Source organism: Acanthopagrus latus, chromosome 1 (genome assembly GCF_904848185.1).
Source record: "Acanthopagrus latus isolate v.2019 chromosome 1, fAcaLat1.1, whole genome shotgun sequence".
NCBI lineage: Eukaryota > Metazoa > Chordata > Actinopteri > Spariformes > Sparidae > Acanthopagrus > Acanthopagrus latus.
Window position 1 is genome coordinate 87,501 of NC_051039.1, and position 14,287 is coordinate 101,787.

General features: G+C 44.7%; 2 protein-coding genes and 1 long non-coding RNA gene across 15 annotated transcripts in view; 1 reads left to right on the forward strand and 2 right to left on the reverse strand.

Moving 5' to 3' along the window:
• The window catches only part of LOC119016759 (son of sevenless homolog 1-like), a 38,488-nt gene extending 37,126 nt beyond the window's left edge, over positions 1-1,362 (reverse strand). For 4 of the 5 annotated variants that reach the window (XM_037093004.1, XM_037092998.1, XM_037092989.1 and 1 more), the window contains exons 1-2: positions 1,074-1,362; positions 469-720 (exon numbers count right to left, since the gene is read on the reverse strand). In XM_037093004.1, coding sequence (XP_036948899.1) covers positions 469-555 — 87 coding nt within the window. In that variant the 5' untranslated portion in view covers positions 556-720; positions 1,074-1,362. The remainder of the gene's footprint in view (positions 1-468; positions 721-1,073) is intronic. The other variant, XM_037093014.1, reaches the window with a different exon arrangement.
• Positions 1,363-2,488: 1,126 nt separating this feature from the next.
• tmem178 (transmembrane protein 178) overlaps positions 2,489-14,287 on the reverse strand; it is a 13,325-nt gene continuing 1,526 nt past the window's right edge. The window contains exons 2-6 of one of the 9 annotated variants that reach the window (XR_005077579.1): positions 8,367-8,480; positions 7,987-8,124; positions 6,428-6,768; positions 5,895-5,954; positions 2,489-5,749 (exon numbers count right to left, since the gene is read on the reverse strand). Coding sequence is in view for 1 of the 9 variants with exons in the window: in XM_037113559.1 (XP_036969454.1) it covers positions 6,527-6,768; positions 7,987-8,124; positions 8,367-8,480 (494 nt within the window). In the remaining 8 variants the exon portion in view is untranslated. Of the gene's footprint in view, positions 6,769-7,986; positions 8,125-8,366; positions 8,481-14,287 lie in introns of all 9 variants that reach the window. The other 8 variants (XR_005077576.1, XR_005077582.1, XR_005077581.1 and 5 more) reach the window with 8 other exon arrangements.
• On the forward strand, positions 8,356-11,618 carry LOC119028091. The gene is made up of 2 exons (XR_005077584.1): positions 8,356-8,492; positions 9,816-11,618. It is a non-coding gene; the product is annotated as an uncharacterized LOC119028091 (long non-coding RNA).

Sequence of the window (14,287 nt, forward strand, 5' to 3'; positions counted from 1 at the left end):
GAATGCACCTGAGTCGCCTGCTCACACCTGAGCCAGCCCACTAACAATAGTCAATAATGGAATTGCCTTCATCAATCCTAGGACCTGGACCAGGATCTGCATTAGGTCCTGGATAAGGACATGAACCTGGACATGGATCAAGGCCTGGACCAGGAGTACAATGGGGGAGAAAACTGAGCTGGACCTGCAGCCGACAGCCTAACAAACAGCAGACTTAATGTGACCTTCAGAGATCACTTTCTATTTCTACCTGTGGTCTGAGGATCACACCAGGCTGACACACCTGGAGCTTCAGAGTGTGTGTGTGTGTGTGTGTGTGTGTGAGTGAGAAAGAGAGAGAGGACATGCTGTCAGTTCCTTCAGATGATTGCTGGAGAGTTCAGACCTGAGTCAGGTATAGGTGTGTGTGTGTGTGTGTGTGTGTGTGTGTGTGTGTGTGTGTGTGTGTGTGTGTGTGTGTGTGTGTACCTTCTCCAGTGAAGGCACCAGCAGGCCTCTCCACTTCGGTGCGTTCTCCTCGTTGAAGAAGTCGTACTGCAGCTGAGCCGCCTGCATTGCTGCTGCTGCGGGACTGACACGCACGGTTCACCGGTTTACATGAACGCTGAGAGCCCGAGCCTGAGTCCAGCAGGGCGGGGAGGGCATCCAGCGGGGGCAGGCCGTTCCTCCAGAACAGCTGCTGTCACCGCGACCATCCTCGGCCGCAACACGGAGAGCTGTCTGCGGCCAGATGTTCAATGCTAACGGTTAGCTCCGCTGCTAGCAGCTAAGTGTTAGATGTTGCTCTGTTCACCGGGATGATAGCATGGTGACCGTTAACCGGTCCATACTAATCGACAGTACCGGTACCTGCGACAGACAATTAGCTAATGGTGCTGAGCTGGCTGTAGAAAGTGTTAGCCTGTTAGCATGTAGTCTGTGTGGCTAATGTTAGCAGGGTTAGCAGTCTGCGGATGGATCCATCAGGTCTGATGAGCTGACAGATTACCAGCTGCTAGTTACCATCAGTGTGTGTGTGTGTGTGTGTGTGTGTGTGTGTGTGCGTGCGTGCGCGCGCGCACTGTGGGGGTTACCCGGGCTGTCGGTGTGAATCAGCGGGCTGTTCGCTGCTCTGTTCTCCGCTCCGCCGCTATCATTCTAACCAACCACACCGACTCTCCGGCGGCGCGGCTCCGGTACTTTAACACCGAGTCTTCCACTGTGTGTCCGCTCCTCTGACTCTGTCCCCCGGACTCTCTCAGACAGTAACTCCGGCCCCGGCCTCCTGACAGGCGGACAGTCACCGAGTTAACACAGTGAACGGCTGTCGGTTGTTGTGACTCCAGTGTGCGGTACCGTAGACTGTGCAGCGGTTGAGCATGCGCGGTGGGCACGTCCTGACGTGCATGGGCGGGGCTCCCAAGTGGGCGTGTGTGTTTCATGGAGTGACGTCTGTTGCTCCCGGCGGCCAGCAGCGGTACTGCAACCTAGTTTATAATGTTATGTTATACTTATAGAGTTTAAGTAACAGAATTTAAAAGTATGGATTTATTTAAAGTCTGTCTGACATAAAGAAATATTACAAAACATCACAGAACACTGAGTCCAGAAACAATCTGTACGTCTTTTTATTGATTTTCTTTATTTTTTTCCAGGAAGATGACTCTGTGCCATTAATTCAGTAACGACAACAACACAGTAACATGTAGAGTTAGCCAACATTGGCTACCAGAAGCTACTGGTGTAAGTGAGACGAGCTGTGTGCTTCACTATCAGATCAGATATTTATCACTACATGATGTAAAAAGTTAGACCAGACATCTGTCAGCAGAATCAGTCCTGATTGGTGCATGACAGGATATGACATCACATTACGAGAGCAACCTACTTAAAACCAGGGAGAACAAGAAATATATCAAAACCTGTCCTGGTTTTTAAATATCCCAAACTTCATACAGAACTGATTGATTGACTGTGAGAAACTGGGTTAAGAACTTAGAACAGTAGCAGCACATTACTGACTGCTGGTTTATTGAGCACAGTTGGAATAAATTGATTGAAAGTTTTGATAATGATTAATTAATTAGTTTGATCTGAGGGGTGGCAGCTGGTCGAGTGGTTTCTAAACATCTTTCTGTAGATAAGCTGCAGACTGCTGTGAGCTGCTGTTGGCGCCCTGCTGAGGCGTTTCCTGTCATCTGGTTAGTTGAAGCGTCTCTAACTGTATGAAATCACACTGACTAATTCACACGTCTGCAGGCTCACGAAGGCTTCGCTGTCATGTGACGAACTGTGTGACAGTTAAACATCATATGAACTCAAAGGTCATAAAACCACCTTAAAGCTGTTGTTGTGTATCTTCACCATATCTATAAAATCCATGTGTTTGATAACTCAGCTCCTCGTTGACACCAATTATATTTCATAATCTATTTCTATATTGATCATGTTTGTCTTTAATACTTAATGGAAATGATATCAAACAAGCAAAAATAAAAGAAGAGGAGAATCACTTTGACATGTTTATAGTTTATTTACAGCTGAACATCAGAAGGCTGTTAACATTGAGTGTCCAGCAGGGGGCAGCACAGGGTTGAACAGGGCACAGGAGGCCAACAGGGATCTGAGTTTACAAGGCAAAGAAATATATATCTGATGGTTTTAACAGGATTTGTTAGGAGTATGGGAGTCAGATCAGACTCAAAGAAGGTTATCAGAGAACCAGAGGATAGGACTGGGAGGCCAGCTCCTCCCACTTCCTGCTCTCCTCTCTCCACTGACGCATCTTTATCTGTGTTCAATGTGTTTTTGAATGAAATTTGAAATACTTAGTTTCCCCGAGTTTTACACTTGCAACAGAAAGCAACTTGTTTTCGTTGCTGTTCTGGTCACTTTGATGTGTCACTGGAAGAAAACTGTGTGCAGTAACTGCACTGTTGGTGGCTCACCTGTGGTTGCAGCTCAGGTGTAAGCTGGAAACACTTGTGTGTACTGGTGACTACAGAGTGCTGCCTTTGTGTGGTTGTTGCAGTCCACTTCTGCTATGGTCATGTGTGTTACTGTTACTGTTGTGTATTTAACTACAGTTCAGTAGTTTTGTGTTCTGGTGGAGTTGCTCCACAAGTCAGTGGACTCTTTACAGATGTTCCAGTTTGTCTGGTCACTTTTTGTTGCTGGTTTTCTCTCTTGTTTACAGTAACGTGTGTGTTGGAGACAACAATGTGTCTATTTTGTCTTATGCTAGAGGTGGTTGACTGGTGTTGGGTCTCTGTGTGCTGCTGGGGGGGGCATTAAGGGATATCAGAGTGTAATCAAATAGGTATGAGAGGGTAGAGGAGGGGAATGGTCGGGGTTAGAGGACATGTCATTGAAAATTACCAGAGTATGAAGGCTGATCCAAGAGAGAGTACAGGATGGGCATGATGGGGTACGAAATGGTACAGAAGGGGTACTAGAAGATTTTGGTAGGCATCCAAGAATTCAACAGGGTTCAAGAGGGTATTATGGGATCAGAGGGGTATGATGGGGTATCAGAGAGTTTCATAGGCAATGAGAGGTCGTCTGATCAGAAACATTCGGTCCTCCCTCAGCCTGCACTGACAGAGGGTGTACGCTTGTCATCCAGCCTGCTGCAGTATCTGAACCAGGAGCTGAGGACGACTCAACAAGTTTCTCAGAACGTTTACTCAATATATTCAAGTTCAGTTCAATAAATACTAAAGCACCGAGCAGCAGCAGTCAGTCACATGACACATCGGTCGATACACCTGGATTACCTGTTCATACCTGGACATCCTGTGCATGAGAGGACTTGATCTCAGACCAGCTGACAGCTGGATCAGGTCTATTGATTGTTGACTTTTACTATGTCTGATGAGTAAAGGGACTCTGGTTTATCTGGTCCAGATGTTCTGTTGTAAATGTTCCACATGTTCTCCACATACATGATGTTCCTTATTCAGGGTTAGGGTTAGGTTTGGTTTAATGAACTCCAGGCCAGAGTCAGTCTGTGGCTCAGCTCGCAGGCCGATGGCTGAATACATTTAAACAAACAACTCTTCATTTCATTCATATACATCAGGTAGAAAACACTATACTTTTATATACGTGTGTGTGTGTGTCTGTGTGTGTGTGTGTGTAGTTGAACCGATCACAAACTTTGACATCATCCACAAAGATAAAATAAGAGACCATCATAAAGGAGCTCTTCTACTTCTATATAATTAACCCCCATGACCGGTTCAGATTCATAAAATGAAAACAGTTCTGTTGGAGCGCCGAGGTTGAACTGAAGACAGAAGCTGCTCTGTAGTCTGGTAGTACGACACCAAAACAACGTTTACTTGGTTTCACCATCATCATATTAGTTATTAATTGACAGACACAAGTAGAGCCATGACCTCGTCACCATGCATCCTGCAAACAGCTCAGTTTAAAAAACATAAAAACAATTAAAAATATTGGTGAGTTCTGAATCTCATACTACGTTTCTTTTACTTCATACTGAAGCTTCCAAACAATATCGTACTGCTGCTGCAGTACATCTATAGTCAGGACATACGACTTCAACATGGCGGTGCAGCGTGAACTTCAACCCTGTTGATCCTTCATCTGTCGCAGCACAACTTCAGAGTCTAGAGAACACAGAGCTGACACACAAAAACTGTGTTTTTATCTGTTGCATATATGACGCACCGTAACGTATGTGATGTGTGTAACATGTAATGAGTGTGAAGTATGGGGTGGCTGTGGCTCAGGGGTAGAGCCAGTGTCTTGTTATTGGAAGGTCGCTGGTTCAATTCTACTGGTCTGCGTGTCAAAATGTCCTTGGGCAAGATACTGAACCCCAAACTGCCCCTGATGAGCTGGTTGGCACTTTACATGGCAACCAGTGTGTGAATTACTGTAAGTCACAATAGTGTCTGATAAATGTCTTAAAGTGTGATGTTTGAGATGTGTAAAAAAACATGTTGAATGCTCTGTTTTTAGAGTTAAATGATAAAGTGCTCGTATTACATGCTGCTGGACATGAACATACACGCTCACCTGAATGTCAGGCTTAGATTTAAAATTGACACCTTACTAATATTGTATTTTAATTAAATATACTATTTGCTGTAAGTATTCAATACTGCTGTTGAGGCCAATTAGTTTATTGATGGTATGGTCAACACATGCAAAGAAGGCTGACTGTCTCGCTGCTCCTTTGGAAGAAACCTCGTCAGGATGATTTAACATCAATCTGATGATAAATCATCTTAAATAAATGGACTTGCAGCTTCCAACGGACAGTGTGTGTTTGGATCATTGGGTTCAGTGTTTGGGCTGAACACCCTGTCCTCTGTTACCTCACTGTGTTCTCTGATATTCTGTGTGGTTCTAGACAAGGACTAGGACCAGCTGTGGCTCTCTCTCATAATTATCATCCATGACGTTCTTTTATTTTTCTGGTAGACAGCATGATCTCATGACTAATTCTGGTTTTAAAAGCTTTGGACTCTGGGCCTGGACTGAGGTTGAGCAGAAGTGGACCTCTTATCTGTAGGTAAACAGACGGTGTGAGGGGATCAAGGTGGCAGTCGACGTCTGGATCCACATTGATACCGGTACAGGACTCACCCTCCCCATTCATGACTATGTGGAACATGTAGAGACGTGTTCACTTCTTGTTATGAACTGACCCGCTTCCCTCAGGCTGCTTGGACTTTAATCAGCCAATCAGAGTGAGGGGGTGGGGCTGATCATCCAGGAAGTACTGTTTGTTTACATTCTGCAGATGAGATCAAAATACTAGTTTAAGCACCGAACCTGTGATGACAGAACCTTCTCAATAGCTGCCCCCCAGAACTCCCTCCCCAACACATCAGAGACTGTACTGAACTCACAATGTTCAAAACACTCAGAACTCACCTGACCTGAAATTGTGTGTTGTGTTCTATTATTCTGCCTTTTAACCCGTCAAGTGTCTCAAGTACCTTGAAAAGTGATATATAAAATAAATGTATTATTATCATTATTATCAAATGCTGATTTGCATCACTGTGACATCACTGTGGTATCACTGTGATATCACTGTGACATCAGCAGAGATCAGAAGCTGCTGATTAACTCTGTAAGAGCCGAATAATAATAAACACATGAAATGAAACTGGACTTCCTGTTGGTCTCCGACTGACTCGGTTTTGACTGCTGTGTGTGTGTGTGTGTGTGTGTGTGTGTGTGTGGGGGGGGGGGGGGGGGGGGGGCATGTGTGTGTGTGTGTGTGTGTGTGTGTGTGTGTGTGTGTGTGTGTGTGTGTGTGTGTGTGTGTGCGCGTGTGTGAGTCTGTCAGCAGGGGGTGCTGTGTTGCTCTTCTGTCTACAAACACTTTGCTGGAGATTAAAGGTGCGACTCATTAAACACAATTAACAAACAGGTGTAGAAATCCTGCTGCTCCACCTAGACACACCTCCATCAGTCCAGAACCCGGGTGACATAAAGCTGGTACAGCCCGGTCCACTGAACTGCCTCCTTCCTGGTTTTCTTGGTTTGATCAACAGCTGCCTCCTCAGACAGAGGACTCGCGGGCAGTCTTGGAGCGCAGAGCTCCGGCCCGGCTCAGGAAGGGGAAGGTGGTACCAAGGCAGCCGGCAGCCACGATCAGACCCAGACTGGCCCAGGCACAGCAGATAGACCAGCCGTACCCATGATCCACATCAGCCGGCAGGCCGTAGATGAAAGGAGGGTTTCTGGAGAGGTCATAGGTCACACTAGCTGCATACGTACACAGAGAGATGGTGCAGAAGATCCCTGCAGAAACACAGACCAGATCAGAAACAGAGACCAGATCAGAAACAGCGACCAGATCAGAAACAGAGACCAGATCAGAAACAGCGACCAGATCAGAAACAGAGACCAGATCAGAAACAGCGACCAGATCAGAAACAGAGACCAGATCAGAAACACAGACCAGATCAGAAACAGAGACCAGATCAGAAACAGAGACCAGATCAAAAACACAGACCAGATCAGAAACACAGACCGGATCAGAAACAGAGACCAGATCAGAAACAGAGACCAGATCAGAAACAGAAAACAGATCAGAAACAGAAACAGCGACCAGATCAGAAACAGAAAACAGATCAGAAACAGAAACAGAGACCAGATCAGAAACAGAAAACAGATCAGAAACAGAAACAGAGACCAGATCAGAAACAGAAAACAGATCAGAAACAGAGACCAGATCAGAAACAGAGACCAGATCAGAAACAGAGACCAGATAAGTAAGAGAGACCATTTCAGAAACAGAGACCAGATCAGTAACAGAGACCATATCAGAAACAGAAACAGAGACCAGATCAGAAACAGAAAACAGATCAGAAACAGAAAACAGATCAGAAACAGAAACAGAAACAGAGACCAGATCAGAAACAGAAAACAGATCAGAAACAGAGACCAGATCAGAAACAGAGACCAGATCAGAAACAGAAACAGAAACAGAGACCAGATCAGAAACAGAGACCAGATAAGTAAGAGAGACCATTTCAGAAACAGAGACCAGATCAGTAACAGAGACCATATCAGAAACAGAAACAGAGACCAGATCAGAAACAGAAAACAGATCAGAAACAGAAAACAGATCAGAAACAGAAACAGAAACAGAGACCAGATCAGAAACAGAAAACAGATCAGAAACAGAGACCAGATCAGAAACAGAGACCAGATCAGAAACAGAGACCAGATCAGAAACAGAGACCAGATCAGAAACAGAAACAGAAACAGAGACCAGATCAGAAACAGAGACCAGATCAGAAACAGAGACCAGATCAGAAACAGAGACCAGATCAGAAACAGAGACCAGATCAGGTGTTGAGATGAGTCTGATATCAGTGTAAAGGTCACCCAGCTCTAATAAACCTGATCTCACCTGAACCAGGTCTTGACCCTCAGACAGCTTTGTATAAGTAAGGACAAAATGTCATCACTCTGTTGGCTCAGCTTGTTCTTGGTCATGTTCAGTTGAGTTACCTGCCATGAGGAACAGCAGCCCAGACACGTGCTGTGTCAGACTCTCCTCCCAGAAGAAGCCCACCGACGCCACGATACTCCCACACAGCAGGACCGCCGCCGCCATGCCCAGGAAGCCTGCTGTGATTCGTCGCAGGTCTGAGTGACCACACAACACACACAAACACCAGGCTGTCAGTAATGAGGTAAATGAGGAAACACAGAGCGTTGCCACGGTAACTGTCCCTTCATGTCGTTACATAACATTGCCATGGTGCGTTTCCATGGCAACCGGTAACAAGCAGCAAGAAACCTCAAATCATTAATCTATCATCAATAGCGTGTGTGTGTGTGCGTGTGTGCGTGTGTGTGTGTGTGTGTGTGTGTGTGTGTGAACTCACGCAGCAGGTGCCACTCATCCTGTTGGATGGTCCTAGTCAGGTTCAGAGGGATGTTCCTCAGTCTGATTGGCTGGGAGAAGTGATACTTGACAGCTGTGCAGCGATCTGCGATACCTGCAGACACAGGTGAGACAGGAGACAGGTGAGACAGGAGACAGGTGAGACAGGTGAGACAGGAGACAGGTGAGACAGGTGAGACAGGAGACAGGTGAGACAGGAGACAGCTGAAAGCTGAAGCTGATGTTGTTGTGCTCCTAACATGCTGGACCTGCTTGTGATTGTTTGTCCTCATCAGTGGATTAAGAATAACAGTAAAGTAATTACTGTCAATACAGTGTGCTTTAAACTGGGGACACAGTAGTATTTCTCCATGCTAAATAACATGTCCTGGTGCTGACCTGTCTGACTCTGTGTATGATCTCGGGTCACATCTTTGCCACAGTAGGTTAGACATGCTGGTCGTAAAGTGACTGTCAGCATCCACAGATGTGTTTTAAACTGGTGCACAAAGCCAAAGTGAGGGAACACACCACACATTACTTTACACTCTGATGTGGATTCAATCTGATTGCCACCTTATGTGATTGGCTAATTTACTGCAACACATACGATTCACAGCAAAAATAGACCTGCAGGATTTTCCCTGTCTATCTAACTCACAGGCAAGCCACCTTCATCTTACAGGCTGTCACCTTTGTTTTAAATTCCCGAGTGAGGAATTTATTTATTAAGTACATTTAAAAACAACAACAGCTGACCCAAGTGCTATACAATAAAACTGAAATGGCTAACACCGTAAAAACACAAATAGCAGTTAAGAATGACACAAGGACAGACAGGGGACATGCTCATATTGAAATAAAAGCCAAGGAATAAAAATGTGTTTTAAGGCAAGATTTAAAAGCAGGCAGTATGGAGGCCAGCCTAGAATCTAGAGGCAGCCTTTACAGTTTGGGTTTGGGGGCCATAACTGCAAAAGCCCAATCTCCCCTGTGCATCAGCTTTGACCTAAGGATGACCAAGATCAGCTGGTCAGCAGACCCGAGTGACCTTGATGGGACACAAGCTTTTAAAGGGATAGTTTGTGTTTTTTGAAGTGGGGTCATATTTGACCCTAACCCTAACCCTAACCCACCTAAAGCAAGGCTCAAGTGTACGTTGTAAAGGGAAAATTCAAATTGCTTTACATTGCTGTCAGACCACCCTTTCTTTTGGCACTACATTTTCTCAACCATCGAACCTCCGTATCCCTACGCAGTAAGCAGGGATACGGAGGTTCTACGGTTGACAGAAATGTAGTGCCAAAAGACAGGGCGGTCTGATGGCGATGTAAAGCCATGTGAATTTTCCCTTTACAACGTACACGTACACAACTGTTATAGATTTTTTAAGGTGAGCCTTGTTTTAGGTGGTTTATTTCTCTTTTTCTCTGGACTCTGTTCACTGCAGTACAAAGCTGAGCGTCTGGGCTGGAGCGGCTCTCTGCTGCTCCAAACTGAGGCTGCGCTGATCGCTGATTACGGGAGGAAACAGACTGACTATAGATATGTACTTTATATGACCCCACTTCAAAAAACACAAACTATCCCTTTAAAAGTAAGGTAGGCTAGAGCTGGCACGTTTAATGATTTATAGGCAGACATTAAAATCTTAAAATCAAACCTAAAACATAAAGGAAGCCAGTGAAGGGAGGCCAATCCTGCTGAGATGTGCTCTTGCGTGTATGTTCCAGTTAAAAAGTGAGCTGCAGCATTTTGCACCAACTGCAAGTGAGAGAGGGAAGCCCGGCTAACATCAACTTAAAGGGCCTTACACTAGTTAAGTCTGGAAGTGATAAAAGCATGTATAAGCCTTTCCAAGTCACGGAATGATAAAAATTTCTTGACCTAAGATAAAAGCCTCGGCTGGAAAAAGATAGATTTGACCGCTGAGTTAATCGGTTCAACCAGTTTAAAATCACTGTCCATTATCACACCCAGGTGTTTCTCAGTAGGTCTTTCATTTGGTTCCAGGGAACACAGGTGCATATGAGGGGAATCAGAGGCACCACTAGGTCCTAAAATCAGGACTTCAGTTTTATTCTCATTAAAGTGTAGAAAGTTTAAGGCCATCCAAGCTCTGATGTGTGCAAGACAATCAAATAATAACTTGAAAGAGTTTGCATCCTTCCGTTTCCAAGGCAGATATATTTGAGTGTCATCTGCATAACAGTGAAACTAGATGCCATATTTTCTGAAGATGGACCCCAGGGGAAGAAGGTAGAGGGAAAACATGATGGGTCAGAGAATAGATCCCTGAGGACTCCACAAGGGAGGTGCTGAGGAAGACACAGAGTCACCAAAGTTAACAGAAAAGCTTCTATCAGACAGGTCAGACCTGAACCATTCCAGACCAGTGCCTTAACGCCAACACACTGTTCTAGGCGAGACATGAGGATCCTATGGTCTACTGTGTTGCATGCAGCCATAAGATCAAAATGTATGAGAATGGCAGAAAGGCCTGAGTCAGCAGTTAATAAATGATCATTTGCAGAGGAATATTAAACTCAGAAAAATATAGCGGTACTTATAATTATTACAATTAAACCGACAGTTTGGCAGTTGTTGCCCACATACAGATGTTGACACAACTACTAGGCTACTTCAATATATTCTACTTTATATGGTATGCAATTCAATTAATGTGAGTCAGACATTATGAGGTTCCATACCTTAATGTGAGGAAATTTTTTCTTTGACCTCTTTGAATTTTAATTGAATACCCCAAGCTTAAAGTATAACTTTGTTATATTTAAACCTACATAATAGGTCAGTAGATAAATAACAAGCAAACATTAAATGGTTTGCAGCTCAGTTACTCAGTTACTAGTGACAAGCGCTAGCATAATGCAGCTACTCTATGGTACCCAACACGGCAGCGACAACAACAGACATCGTCAGAAGTCACATGACTGCAAGACATCTGTAGGTTACAGTGTGTCTGTTAATAAATGCTGCAGCTTCTCAAGACCAAGTGAAGTCTCCCTGGAAGGAAATAAAATCTCCCCTGCGCTTCCTGACTGTGGTCTGGAGCTCTAGAAATAATACACAGTTGTCTGTCACTGATGTCTAACATAATGCAATAACTTGAAATTTAATTTCCAGAATTAAAATGAAGAAGACGACAGAGAAAGAATGAGGTGACAGACTATAAAAGGCTATTTTAACATCTCTAGACTCTGATAGTAATTCAATATAGGAATGTTTAAAACACTGTCAGTGTCTTCTGCTGTCTGCTTTCTTCATGAACCACCATAAAAGTAGTGTGTATGCCACACATGGACAACAAAAGCACCACCAACAACAACAACAACAACAATAACAACGGCATGAATAACAACAATAACACAAACAACATCAACAACAACATCTGCACCAACAACAACAATAACACAAACAACAACAATACCAACAACAACAAGAACAATGATCATAAAATGACTGCGTATATACACTATATTACCAAAAGTATTCGCTCACCCATTCAAATGATCAGAATCAGGTGTTCTAATCACTTGGCCTGGCCCCAGGTGTATAAATTCAAGCACTCAGGCATGCAGACTGTGAAACAAGACATTTGTGAAAGAATGGGCCGCTCTCAGGAGCTCAGTGAATTCCAGCGTGGAACTGTCATAGGATGCCACTTGTGCAACAAATCCAGTCGTCAAATTTCCTCGCTCCTAAATATTCCACAGTCAACTGTCAGCTCTATTATAACAAAATGGAAGCGTTTGGGAACAACAGCAACTCAGCCACGAAGTGGTAGGCCACGTAAAGTGACGGAGAGGGGTCAGCGGATGCTGAAGCGCATAGTGCAAAGAGGTCGCCGACTTTCTGCACAGTCAATTGCTAGAGAGCTACAAACTTCATGTGACCTTCAGATTAGCCCAAGTACAGTACGCAGAGAGCTTCATGGAATGGGTTTCCATGGCCGAGCAGCTGCAGCCAAGCCACACATCACCAAGTGCAATGCAAGGCGTCGGATGCAATGGTGTAAAGCACGCCGTCACTGGCCTCTAGAGCAGTGGAGACGCGTTCTCTGGAGTGATGAATCACGCTTTTCCATCTGGCAATCTGATGGACGAGTCTGGGTTTGGAGGTTGCCAGGAGAACGGTACATTTCAGATTGCATTGTGCCAACTGTGAAATTTGGTGGAGGAGGAATTATGGTATGGGGTTGTTTTTCAGGAGCTGGGCTTGGCCCCTTAGTTCCAGTGAAAGGAACATTGAATGCTTCAGGATACCAAAACATTTTGGACAATTCCATGCTCCCAACCTTGTGGGAACAGTTTGGAGCGGGCCCCTTCCTCTTCCAACATGACTGTGCACCAGTGCACAAAGCAAGGTCCATAAAGACGTGGATGACAGAGTCTGGTGTGGATGAACTTGACTGGCCTGCACAGAGTCCTGACCTGAACCCGATAGAACACCTTTGGGATGAATTAGAGCGGAGACTGAGAGCCAGGCCTTCTCGACCAACATCAGTGTGTGACCTCACCAATGCGCTTTTGGAAGAATGGTCAAAAATTCCTATAAACACTCTCCTCAACCTTGTGGACAGTCTTCCCAGAAGAGTTGAAGCTGTAATAGCTGCAAAAGGTGGACCGACATCATATTGAATTCTATGAGTTAGGAATGGGATGGCACTTCAGTTCATAGAATGAGTAAAGGCAGGTGAGCGAATACTTTTGGTAATATAGTGTATCTACACACGCATATGTATATACGTGTACAAATGTACATATGTGTGTGTCTACGTGTGTAAAGCGACTCCAAACAAAAGACGAAGTCTCTGAGAGGCTAAGTGATGGAGCACTGTACTGATGACTTCCTACACAAACGAGGATGCCTTTTCCGTGTTGGCGATTGCTTTCGTATTTATTTTCCAAACAGCACAGGACACAAGACAAGGCACTGCACGGCAAGATGTTCGTGATACCAAGTTTGCAGTTGGTTTGAGTGGTCAGCAAAAAACACACTTCCCTCTCCATGCCCCCGCCAGTAACAGGTGAATATGTAATCATTCATTCAATCACTCAATCACTACTCCCCGCCCACACCCACGTGACATGCGTAAAATGTGTCAAACTAACAGCTGATATCAGCACAATCATAAACGTCAACATGACCACATACAGCACCTACAATGTGTATGTAGATACTTCTATAGAGAAACAAAAACAGAGGCTGGCTGCTGACCTTCACATCAGGACGTCACTGAGTCTTTAAGAACTGTGTGTGTGTGAGCAATGAATACATGATGGAGGTTTGTCACATACAGGACTTGTTTATATCATCTGTATTACTGTCGCTGCTCAGATCTGAAACACTAAATACATCTTACATGTATAGACATCACCTAGAGATCTAAACATAGACATCTGTAGAAAATAAGGTGTTAGTCATCATGTCTGATCCTCCCTGTGGGGATCAATGAATCTAACCTGATCTGAGCTTAGGCTCCAGTCTAATGCAGTGTAATGATATGTAACATAATGTAATGTAATGTGATTTGGACTGCTGTAATCTGATGTGTGGTCTGAGTGTTGTCAGGGTCCAGATCCTCTCTGTGTACCATCACTCTGACCTCCAGCACTCAGGTGGGCTCGCTGCCAGAGACTGCAGAGGCTCAAATTGCAGACGTCATGGTGACCACCACCTGCACACGATCCGCTTTATTATGGGGTCTACGGGTCAGAGTTTCAAGTTCCAAGACCAGCCTAATACCAGTCTGAAACCAGTTAGAGATCGGCATGAGACCAGTCCGAAACCAGTCTGAGACCATTCTGAACCAATGTGAACCCATTCCTAAACCAGTTTAGGACCAGTATGACACCACTGAACTGCTGCATCACCTGTCAGGCCTTCTTTCATAGCCACTCC